The sequence below is a fragment of the Panthera pardus genome, unplaced genomic scaffold, assembly GCF_024362965.1.
Source record: "Panthera pardus isolate Hobbes unplaced genomic scaffold, ASM2436296v1 HiC_scaffold_24, whole genome shotgun sequence".
NCBI lineage: Eukaryota > Metazoa > Chordata > Mammalia > Carnivora > Felidae > Panthera > Panthera pardus.
In genome coordinates, this window is record NW_026526810.1 from 17556520 (window position 1) to 17568912 (window position 12393).

The window sequence follows — 12393 nt, forward strand, 5'->3', positions numbered from 1 at the left end:
TCTTGCACGTCAGTCCCCGTTCCTCCCAGCATGTGAAGGTGCTAACAGGACCAGCAACAAATAGCAATCCATTGGTTCAAACACAGAGGTGCAAAGTATACTTGCTGCTGGTGTACTTGTCCAGGGTCACAGGCAGTAGCATGAGAGTTCAGGAACCTTGGACAGCAGCCTGCAGCTCTCTCCCTTCCTCCCTAGGTCACATCACCTCCAGCACTTGGGCCCTCCTGTCTGCTCCATCCCAGATAGTGGTCCACCTTCACCCTGGTCACCATGACCAGCATCCTTGGGTGTCCTTCTTGCCCCCTCCTCCCTCATTTTTACACCCACTCAAACACCAAACCTTAATTTTTCTCTCCTCACTGGATATTTCTTGAATCCACCTCCTTCTTGCTCCCTCTGTACCTCACTACCCTAATTTAGGCTTCCACATTTCTGTGCTTAGAGCCTGCAACACACCCCTTGCTGGCCAGCATGCCACCAGCCTTGGTCCCTCTTATCCATTTCTCACAGTCACCAAAGCAACCTTTCAGTGTGTGCATCTGAACACTGCATTCTCCTGGGCACATCCCGTGTGAGCTCCTTACTTCCTCATGCTTGATACACATGGCCAGCTGGCTCTGCAACACCTTTAGGGGTCCTTCCCATGCAGGCTTAAGGCTCCAGCCACCTCACATTGCACATCCTTCTACCCACACTGCCTCTCATCCCAAGGGAACCCATTAGCCTGGACAAGTCTGGCCTGTTATCCTGGGCTCACATTTTATAGCCTTCAGGAAGATTATCTGGGTTAAGCTCCCCAGGACCTATAGACAGGAAACTGTGTGGTATTCTTTGATGCCTCCTTCTTTGTGTCCACTTCTAAATGTGAGCTCCTCAAATTTTATTCTGTTCTGCAACCCAGATGCCTACCTCAGTGTCTGGCAAATGCAAAGGCTGCCTTGTCCCTGGCCTCAGGTTGGATCCATCCAATGGTGATGTCAAAAGGGCAGGGGAGTGAACACAGGCAAGGGAGGATGGGGAGGTTATTCCCTGGCACCTTTTGGGGAGAGAGCATTGGGCCGGGTATGTCCCTAGACCAGGGCTGTGTGACTCCCCAGGTAACTTCTTGACTTGAGTCCCAGGTGGCCACTCCTTCCCTGGAACCACTGGACTCACAGGGGTGATACTTCAGCTGCTACTAACTCTTGTAGCCTTACTCACTCCTGCTTCAAAGGATCTCCACTTATGTGAATTATCTACGTGTAGGAATAACTCAATTGTGTGTTTTATGCCAATGTTAGATTTTCTTGATATGTAAATATGTCAATTAAAAGTTATCAAGGTAAAATGAAAACTTTCCAGTTTTAATGAGTTCAGTTGGTGCAGTTATAGTTCATCTTAATGCCTGATTATTGGTAATGAGAACATCTTGGACATAAACCCACACAAAGCTCCATCCAGACACTGGGCAGGAGGGGTGAGGAACCATGAGGGCTCTCCTGTTAGTAATGGTCCTGATGATGAAGGACCCAAAGGCAAGCTGAGGGCATACACAAGCTAGCAACTATCCCCACCCCCACTCCCATGGGATAGGTGTGACATTCCTCAGGCACTTCTAGCTGCCCAAGAACAAAGGAAAGGGAAAGAACAATGGTTAACTGAAGGAGATCACAATCATGCAGGACAGGAATCTCCCATCAGTTTACAAATGTCTTAGTAAATTACAAGAAAAAGGCAATCTTGGGAATCTCAGTCAGTCAAGCTCTGACTTTGGCTCGGGTCATGATCTTGTGGTGGTTCATGGGTTTGAGCCCCACATCAGGCTCTATACTCAGAGCCTGGCGTCTGCTTCGGATTCTGTGTCTCCCTCTCTCTCTGCCCCCAGCCCCCCAAAAACTAAACATTTAAAAAACTGAAAAAAAAAAGAAAAGAAAAGTGAAGAAAAGAAAAAGGCAAATTTATCAATAGCCTAATCTCTAGAAGCCTATAGATTCAGTTTCCTGGAGCCCCAGCATCACCCTCCCCTCCATAATGATGTTGGGGAACAAAGGCAAAAAGGAAATGGTACATAGAATTAAATTTCCATGAGGCTCCTGGGTGGCTCAGTCTGTTAAGCCTCCGACTTCAGCCCAGGTCATGATCTCAAGGATTGTGAGTTTGAGTCCTGTGTTGGGCTCTGTGCTGACAGCTCAGAGCCTGGAGCCTGTGTCTCCCTCTCTTTCTGCCCCTCCCTCACTTGCTCTCTCTCTCTCTCTCTCTCTCTCTCTCTCTCAAAAATAAATAAACATTAAAAAAAATTACACAAAAAAATTTCCTTATAATGTGCAGCCCATTGACAAATACTTGAGGCAGGCAGAGTATAACATATTTCCAGGAACTCCCTACTGTCTTAATGCTAATACTTTACTAGAGGGAAAAACAACCTTAGCTTGACAACAGCTGGGCCTCTGGTATCTTTGGGGTCCTCTTTAGTATATGGAAGTCTTTTTGGAGGCTTCTCTTTTGCCTTTACTTCCTCTAACTCCATAGCATATAACCAGTCATTCTTCACAACCCCAGTGCAGCTCTTTCTGCCCATGGGTCCTGTCTCCATGCTTTAATAAAATCACCTTTTTATACCAAAGATGTCTTAAGAATTCTTTCTTGGCCTTCAGCTCTGGATCCCCACCACTCCAAAACCACATCACTGATGTCTCCTATAGGGTGACAGTGGTAGTGGAGTGTGTCATCTACAAGGTGGGGATTCTACCCCAACAAGCACGCTCAGGCTCGCAATGGCAAGTTCCCAGCCCTATATGGTCAAATAAGGCTCTGCACCACATAGGGAGGGAGCTCAGAGCTCACTCTGTGGAGGACTCTGGGATAAGAAATAGAACCTGGCTTTTTACAACCTGAAATGGAATTTTAGGCCAGACTAAACCAACCAACCTCTCTGCTTTATTCCTAAGGGTAAGTGAAAATATTTGATTGACTAGTGGCCTCAGAAGTCACCCACCATATGCCATGAAGTTGGCTGAGCACATCTGAGCAGGGTGCCCAGAGCTGCTGGGGCATAGGGCCTCTGAGCTGGTTCCCATTCCCATGGGCCTCTCTGAGCTGCAATGCCTCGGGGCAGGAAGAGGGCAGCCCAAGGGGTAGAGAACAATCAGGATTTGGTTAGTGCTTACAGGAAGGTCTTAAACAGTGAGCATTAAAGTACACTGGAATAATGAAGCTCCTAACACTTTTTTTTTAACAGCTTGAGACACATTTCACATACCATAAAATTCACTCATTTAAAGTGTATGTGGTTGAGCATTTTGTTTTTTGTATATTCAGAGTTGTACAGCTATCACTATCAGCTAATTTTAAAACATTTCCATCATCCTAAAAAGAAACCCCAGATCTATTGGCAGTCACTCTCCATGCCCCTTCCACTCCCAAATCATGGCAACCATTAATGCACTTTCTGTATCTACATGATGTGGGAAACAAACGCAAAAAGAAAATATAGATAATATTAAATTTCCTTATAACCTGTAGCCCAATGACAAATATTTGAGGCAGGTAGAGGATGACATTTCTCCAGGAACTCCCAAATGTCTTAATGTTAATACTGTGCTAGAGGGAAAAACAACCTTAGCTAAACAACAGCTAGGCCTCCAGGATCCTCAGTCTTCTTTAGCATATGAAAATCTTTTTGGAAACTTCCCCTGTCTTTATCTCCCCCAACTCCCAAATATATAATCAATTGCTCTTCACAACTCCAGCAAAGCTCTTTCTGCCCAAGGGTCCTATCCTCATGCTTTAATAAAACCACCTTTTTGCACTGAAGACATCTCAAAAATTCTTTCTTGGCAGTCGGCTCCAAACCCCAACACTTTCCACATCATAAACACATTCCTATTGGAGGCATTTCATACCAGCAGAATCACACACCAAGGCTAACACCTCTCTTATGAAGTGTTCTAATTCACCTCATGCTTCACCCAGATTCTTTCTCTCCATTGTCATGTCAGCCATTGTTATCTCCAGCATTAGGAGGAAGCCACGTTCTGAAATGTGGAATAACTTGCTCAGTCAGTGGGCAAAGCTGGAATTCAAACTTGGTTCTTCTTGCTGTAAATCCAAGCTTAGGTCTCCAAGTGCAAATAGCTAAAGTTTTAGTTCAGATTGGATGGTCCAAATATGAGTGAAACCTGCTGGTATAAATGGTGGCTAGGCTTGGCCTGATCTCACGGCCAGAGTGAGGCTACAGGGCAGCAGCTGAGTCAAGACTGAAGGAAGGTCACCCTCAGCAGATAATGAAAGCTAGCAAACCAGCAGACTAAGGAACTGGCTGCTGATCGGCTCCATGGGCCTAAACCGCAGATCTACCACCCAAGCTAGTCCCACCCCTGAGCATAAGGACCAATATGGGAACTGAGGTCTCCCTTTTCTCTGCCCCAAACAGGACACAGTGGTGTGAACAGGCCTCTTCCCTGATGCTCACCTTACCTGTCCTCCTCTCCCCTCACTCTTCCTGAAGCACTTCAGCCTGACTGTGGCAGGGCTGCTCATGCTATTTGCACCACAGTCACCAGAGGAAAAAAACTTTTAACTCAGGGTCATCTGTGTCCTACGTCCAGAGGGTGTTGGTCTGCTGAGAGAGAGGCTAGCCACACCCTGACCTTTCTGTAGCCAATCCAAAATGCCTGCCTTGGTGGAAATAGCAAATCATAATTAAACAGCAGTCTAGTATGCAGAGGCCTGAATGTGCAGCACCTAGACTACTGGGATTTGTGTCCAGACTCAGAGGCGAGCCTCAGTGCAGGACAATTTGTTGGAAAAAGTAAGGAGAAAGCATGGCAAAACTAGACAGCAGAGCAGGGAAAGATTCATGCAGCAGGGAGCTGCCCTTCTTGCGTTACTTTCTCAGGAGATGTGCCAGCAAGGGCCCTTGTATTAGGAATATTTGCTGTAGGCATCAGCCAGAGAAGCCGAGTAAGCCTGGCTGGCCGTGGGGCAGAATGATGTCCACCTAAGTGGCCATCTTCTAAAGAAAGAAGTGTTTGGGGGTGCCGAGTCAGCTAAGGGCAGGGTGTGGAGGCCATGCAGTGCTGGAGGTGAGTTAGGAACTGCGTGATGTTACCCCTCATTGATCACCAACTCCCCACTTGAAAGTTACCATGCCCCCATGTAGATCTCCACCAGCCTGGCTTTTTGTTATCTTCTCTTTTCCTACTAAGAGTCCATCCCTTTTCTTTGAAGCTTTCAGCTCTAGCCCTGTTCTTGCTTTTTAAGCCACATTTCTAGAAAGAGTGGTGGAAAAATATAATTCCTCTTCTACCTCCTGCAATCTGGACTCTGCCCCTCTGGGCCTATACTCCAATGGTGTAGCCCTCCCATTTCTTAGGCTGCCTGTGGAGTCTAGCATGCAGATTTTCTCCTGAGTGTCCCTGCTATGCCTCCACCATTGTACCATCCTTGGAACTACATCCCTATCACACCCAAAGACACCTGCTCCTACCTATGGGGTTATTCTGTATTTATTCCTTTCCTTTTTTCCCTAGCCTTCTGTCCATGTTCCTGGGCCTCTTCTCTGAGTTCATACATGACTTGTAGGTAGAAGGTCTTCAAACCTGACCTTTAGCTCCTACTCCCCTGAAGTCCTGGCCCACTTTTTTTTTCTATCAAAAAATGTCACTGCACCTTATGCACTTGCCGGCCCCTCAAACTCAGGAAATCTCAAAACCCCATTTTCCTTTCTTCTATGGCTTCTCCTAATAAACACACTGAAGACAAATCTCCCTCCCCTGGACACATTTGTGTTTTTGCCTAAATCTCTCTTCTGACTCTTTTATCTCCCTGCTCTAAAGTGTCATCTATAACGGTAATATTAACAACAGCAGCAACAACCACAATAGTTGCAAGTATTTATTAAGCACACTTCTGAAAGATTTGTGTGTATTAGATTGACTAAAACTTTGCACCAAGGACTTGAGGGGATTCCTGTGATCTTCCCCATTATATGACAAATAAAGTTAAGCAGATTGCCCAAGGTTATCTAGCTAGAAAGTGTGGGCTCCAGAGCCTGCCGGCATCAACACTAAGCTGGACTTGTTTAATAGCCCTATGACAGGAGTGCCTGGGTGGTTCAGCCGGTTAAGTGTCTGACTCTTGGTTTCAGCTCAGGTAGTGATCTTGTAGTTCATGGGATCTAGGCCCATGTTGGGCTCTGCGTTGACAGTGCAGAGCCTGCTTGGGATTCTCTCTCTTTCTCTCTGTCCCTTCCCCACTCATGCTGTCTCTCAAAATAAAAGTGGTTTTTTCGTTTGTTTGTTTGTTTTTTAAGCCCTACGACAAAGGTAGTTCCTGGAGGGCAAGACTAAGAGCTGCGGACCTAGGGTTGAATCCATTTCAGTGTTAATCCAACTCAAGCGCAGGCAACAAAAGTGTGAACAGTCATGAGAGCACAGGAGCACTGCATCTTTCAGGGGTGTTGGAGGAATCCCACAGAAGAGAAGACAGACTACAAGATGGTCTTTGGTGAAGGATGCCTACTCTTCTTCCTTGGTAGAGTTGGCTCCCCAAAATTACCCATGAACAAGAAGATACATAGAATAGTCTCCCTAGAGGATGTCCTAACACCCTTCAAAATGGTTATTTTAGGGTCTTTGGAAACCCAGCATCTGCTCCATTCAGCTGATGTGGTCGTGGAAATTCACAGTAGTGCTAAGAATAGTGCCATATATGAAGTCCTGGGGACAACGGGTTAAAGGGCCTCTGGCCACAGAGGCTGGAAAAATCCATGGCAGACCAGTTATATGTGAGTAGTTGAGTATTCTCCCCCTAACTTTTACATACTGCATTTTAACATTTTTCTTAACTTTTATCCTCTTTTAGTTGGTTCCTTTAAGGGATGATCTAACATTTTCCAAGTTCTGATCTTCAGGCATGGATCAGCAATCTCAGTGGGTGACTAGGCCATCTCTTGGCAGCACACACATTTCATTCAGCCTTTACTACTTAACACTTTTCATTCATTGATCACCTTGCAGCATGACAGAAAGTCTCCTGAGTAGTGGGCAGAGGCAACAATGCTGGATGTGCCAGTGAACACAAAGATTCAAATATACACTGAAAGGTCATGGAAAGGAAGCTCACTTCCATAAAAGAGAGCACCCTGCCTCACCCCCACATGTTTGTGGGGGGCCACTCTGTGCCTGGACCACCAAGCAGCGGGCCAACTGGTCACCTCACATCTCAAGCAGGAAAACTGGCAGAGAAAAGGCCCCAAGTTCGTCACACAAGAGGTCTAAGCCTAAGAGTGCAGACTAAGGTCCAAAAGGTCAAACATGAAGTCCTCAGGATCTTGCCCACACATCTCATTTATTCTCTGTGAGGCTGCCCCCACCTGCTCTGGCACCCAACTCAGCAACTCCATGCTGACACTCCCTTTTCTCTCCCATTTTATTTTTCCCCAAGCCAACCAACTACACACACACACACACACACACACACACACACAATTATTATTATTAAAGTTTCCAAATGAACATGAAAGTAGAGAGACTAGCATATACTTCCCATGTACCCATAGCTCAACTTCAGCAAGCACCCAACACATTTATCCACCTTTTTGCCTTTCCCTTTTGGAGCAAGGGATAGAACTATTTGACACAGTATATACTATACGTATTTTTTTGTTTATGGTCTTTTCCCCTAACTAGAATGAAATAAACATGAAGGCAGTTCACAGCATTCCTCTCAGAGTCTTCAACAGGGTCTATCACGCAGCAGATGCTCAAAAAACACTTGGATCAATGACTGAGTACCTAAGTGAATGAATGAATGAGCTTCTACCCAGGCTCCTCTTGTGTGGCCCCTGTGCTTCCATTTAATGGGGCCATGTGTAGTCAACCATACTTCCCTTGTTCCCCTCACCTTTCCAGGGCCAACTAGAGGAAGGAAAAGCAGAAACTACTCATCACAGGCAATGTGGCTAAGTTTCTACTGCTGACAAGATCTTGTAAACAAGTCCCATAAGCAACCAAAGAGGCTCAAGTATGGGCAACATTCCCAAAAGACTACAAAGGTGGTAAAGAATCTTAAATGCATATTTTAGAACTGTATGCATATACAGATACACATACACACACACACACACACACGTGTGTGTGTGTGTGTGTGTGTGTATGTGTATGTGTGTGTGTGTGTGTGTGTATGTGTATATGTTTGTCAAACAGAAGAAAAAGCTCAGGCATATATACAATACTCACATGCAACCACGAAACCTAGTCAGGTCGTTGTTTGGCTTCTCACACTCGATTACACTGGTGAACGTCAAAGGATTGAATTCGGAGACCTAAAATAACAGCATGCATATATTAGAGAAATGGCTTAGACCATTCCATTCTAAAAGGCACTTGCTCTTCTGTATAACATCTATGTAGGGCAGGGAAATTTCATGGAAGGAGTCTGCCCAGTAACCTCTTCAGAATGCCAATACACACACAGCACTTAGCTCATGTTTTCTCATTTTTATACTGAATGATAACCAATCATTGTAGAACTAACAGCAATTAGTAGAACAGTACTGGTAAGTGAGCTGAAAGGATTACTGCTCTAATGAAAATAAGAGAACATGAGAAAACAGCAAAGGAAGCCACTAATGATTGAAAGGGATGAATGAGTTTTTTGAAACAGACCAGCACCTTTCAACTTCCAATATAGATTTAGAGAAGCAAATTCCATCTGGAAAATAGGAACTTATAATAAAAGGAGAGTTCCTCAATGTGCACTAAAAATTTTGCACAAATACTTAATGAAAAACATCTAAATAACCAATATGTGGGGCGCCTGGGTGGCTCAGTTGGTTGGGTGTCAGACTTCGGCTCAGGTCATGATGTCACAGTTCATGAGTTCGAGACCCACGTTCGGCTCTGTGCTGACAGTTCTGAGCCTGGAGCCTGCTTTGGATTCCGTGTCTCCCTCTTTCTCTGCCCCTCCCCCACTTGTGCTCTGTCTCTGTCTCTCTCAAAAATAAACATTAAAAAAATTAAATAACCAATGTGTAAACCCACAATTTCTTTATCATTCCACTTGATGAAAAAACGATAGCTCACCATAAAGTCTCTCATTGGTAGTTTTGCCACTGATAGATGCAGCAGTGCCATAAACCATACAAACAAATGAGGAGAGGAATGTGGGAAGGAAATGGGGAGAAAGGAGGGAAATGCAGGGAATAAGTCTTTTGGATAAGTGACGATAGTTAATGGATTTTTTAAAAATCAGCTCATTGCTCAGGCTTGTCATTCTCTTTTCTCTACGAAGTGTCACAACATGTTAAAAAAAATTAACTCTTTGCTCACACAAGTAAATCATCACACAAAAAGTGCAAGTGGTTAAAAATCACAGCAATCACAAATACTGTTAACACCACCCCATGTGATTATTACTCTACCACAACAACATAGTTTCTGACACAGAATACAGCCATAACAGTAATTACTCAAACATCAGTTCGTACTGTTTTCCAGTGCATCGTGTACATTAAACAGAGAATTCACTAGATAACAGTAGCTTAATTCAATAGATGAAATTAAAATGCCATTTAAAAAGGCTCTTCTTGAAGTTTAATTAGCCATCAGCTCTGCTCTTCTTGGACTGAAATGGCCTCTGGCTCTATTTCCAGAGTGAGGCTATGTTTCAAGCTGCCTTGTGTTCATTTAAAGCCATGCAAAGTATCTTGAAGCCAGTTGGTTGCCTTTTCCAGGGCAGACATCTGCAGATACAGCATCCAGGATAGCCATGAAGGGACTCAGTTCCACAGCACACAGGATTATTCTTGGCAGACAAGGAGGGTGCACTTAAAATACACTGTCTATGTTTGTTATTCTTTCTCTCTATGAAAATGTAATGTGAATGGCTCAGAAATGGTAGGACATTTTGTCTCTGGACTTCAGCGCTGCATTCATAATGTTCTATCAATAACCATGTGCCTTGAGGAATGTGCACGTCCAAGGCACAAGTTGCCTGGCTTCATCCACTTCGTCTGGAATTGGGGAGAATTCTGAGGATTTTTAGAACCAGAGGGATCTTCAGAGACTGTTATAATTGAATTGTGTAACCACCACACCCCCCTCCCCCACACCCCAGAATTCATATGTTGAGGTCTTAACCCCCCAGAACCTCTGAATGTGACCATGTTTGACACAGGATCTTTAAAGAGATAATTAAGTTAAAATGAGGTCATTAGGGGGAGCCCTAATACAATCTGACTGGTATCCTTATAAGAGGAAATTTGGACACATACAGCAAAGGACAATTATATAAAGATATAGGGAAGAGATGGCCATCCACAAGCCATGGAGGGGGTGTTCAGAAGAAACCAGCCCTGTGGACTCATTGATCCTAGACTTCCAGATTCCAGAACTGTGAGAAAGTGAATTTCTGTGGTATAAGCAACTTAGTCTGTGGTATTTTGTTATGGCAGCCCTAGCAAACTAATACAGAGACCATCTTTTGGTTTCTCATTTAAAAAGGGTTTCACATCCAGAGCACACCTTTCAGATGGGAAAATTCTACTTACATTGATTGTTTCTACATAAATTGGCAATGTAATAATACCCCATTTAAGAAATATATTTATTTTTCTCTCCATCCACTCATCTATCTGTTTGCTTCATTCCAAACTGGCTTCAATTCCACACCATAGTCACCATCAGCCAAATTTCTGTCAACCCCATCCCCTGAAGCATGGACAGACTTAGAGGGCCCCAATCCACCCTTCCATCCTGAACATGCTAACTCCATTTTTTTTTAAAGCAGATACACAGTTGGGGAAGATGAAAAAAATCTGAAAGTGGATGGTAATAATGGTTAGTAAATAAAATTAATGCCACAGAACTGTACACTTAAAAACAGTTAAATGGCAAATTGTGTGTAATATATATTTTTACCATGACAAAAAAAGTTTTTAAAAAAGTATATATAAACTGAGAACTGACGGTGAAGAAATGACTTCATCATCAAGTAGAACATAGCCCAGAAACCGAGGGATTTCAATACAAATATAGAAAACATGCATAAGTAATTATTGAGAGCACCACTGTACTATATCACCTGAATCATTGCCACCAATTATAATTTTTTGATAGCTTGTTAAATGCCAGGCCTTGTGCTAAGTGCTATTCACCACCATTCATGACAACACTATGAGGTTGCTTTTCATGCTACCTTTAATTTAGGATGGTTAAAGACCATGCCCCAGGTCATGCCCAAGGTCAAGAGGTCTTTGAGTAACTGACAGCAGTTCCTCAGCCTCTCAGACATCCAGCTCAGCCGCTGACATCTTGCTGAGACTATCTTGCTTTAACAGGAAAAGATTACATTATGTTTAATAAGCCAAAATGTATACAATTAATTCTACAGAAAATTTCAGAGGCACCTGGGTGGATCAGGTGGTTAAGCGCTTGACTTCTGCTCAGGTCATGATCTCATGGTTTGTGAGTTTGAGCTCCGCACTGGGCTCTGTGCTGACAGTGCAGAGCTAGCTTGGGATCCTCTGCCTCCCCCTCCCCTCTGTCCCTCCCCCCACTCATGCACGTGCTTTCTCACTCTCAAAAATAAACATTAAAATTTTTTTTTAAATTCTACAGAAAATTTCAAAAATATTTAAATATGTCTCTAAGTTTTAATGTTTTTAAAAACATGCTTCAATTAAATATATCCTGGTCTGACTGTCAATATCCACCCCCTTCTCATCTTCAGCAACGCCTGTGGATGTAGAGTTAGCAGAGTTTACCCAAAAATCAGATCTGGGATTTAGTCCTAGTTCTTCAGCTTAAACAATGTGAGATTTTTACCAAGTGAATAGAGAGCATTTGGACTTGGATCTCTGAAGTCTCTGGAGCCATATGAATGCACAATTCCACAGAATGCACAGGTGATTCTAATTCAACCTTATGCTTGTGACAGGCTCAGTACTGGGAGGTGCTGCAGATGCATTGTTACCTATGAGATGCTCTCACACTGGTCAGCCCTCAAGCTGAAGTTGCTGGCCCTCTATAGCACCACCACAGCACGCCAAGTATCTTGGGCCAAGTGTAGTTGATGACAACACCCACTGCAGAGCAGACGTGTCCAAACAAGTACTACACTCATACTTTCTGTTGCTATACTCCAAATATCTCTGCAGCTTCTCTGGACAAAGTGATTTGATCTTATCAGATGAAAAGGAAGAGGCAGGGCAGTAACACAGGAGAGCTCTGTCCTTGAACTTGCATTTTTGTTAGATACTGCCAAGAGCCTTATGAGCCAAGCCACTCCAGCAGATGGTCCCTCCTTCAGACCCCCAGCACCTACCTCCCCCTCAGAGGTACCCCCTCCAGGTAGAACAGGTATCTACGCAAGTACTGTGTCCCCGATCCAACCACATGGAAGAGGCACGAT

At 44.1% G+C, this 12393-nt stretch overlaps 1 protein-coding gene across 3 annotated transcripts in view; it reads right to left on the reverse strand.

Annotated features, from left to right (window-relative positions):
- ATP10A (ATPase phospholipid transporting 10A (putative)) overlaps positions 1–12393 on the reverse strand; it is a 177028-nt gene that overhangs the window by 45309 nt on the left and 119326 nt on the right. For all 3 annotated transcript variants that reach the window (XM_019434747.2, XM_019434748.2, XM_019434746.2), the window contains exon 3: positions 8220–8305. In XM_019434747.2, the coding sequence (XP_019290292.2) occupies positions 8220–8305 (86 nt within the window). The remainder of the gene's footprint in view (positions 1–8219; positions 8306–12393) is intronic.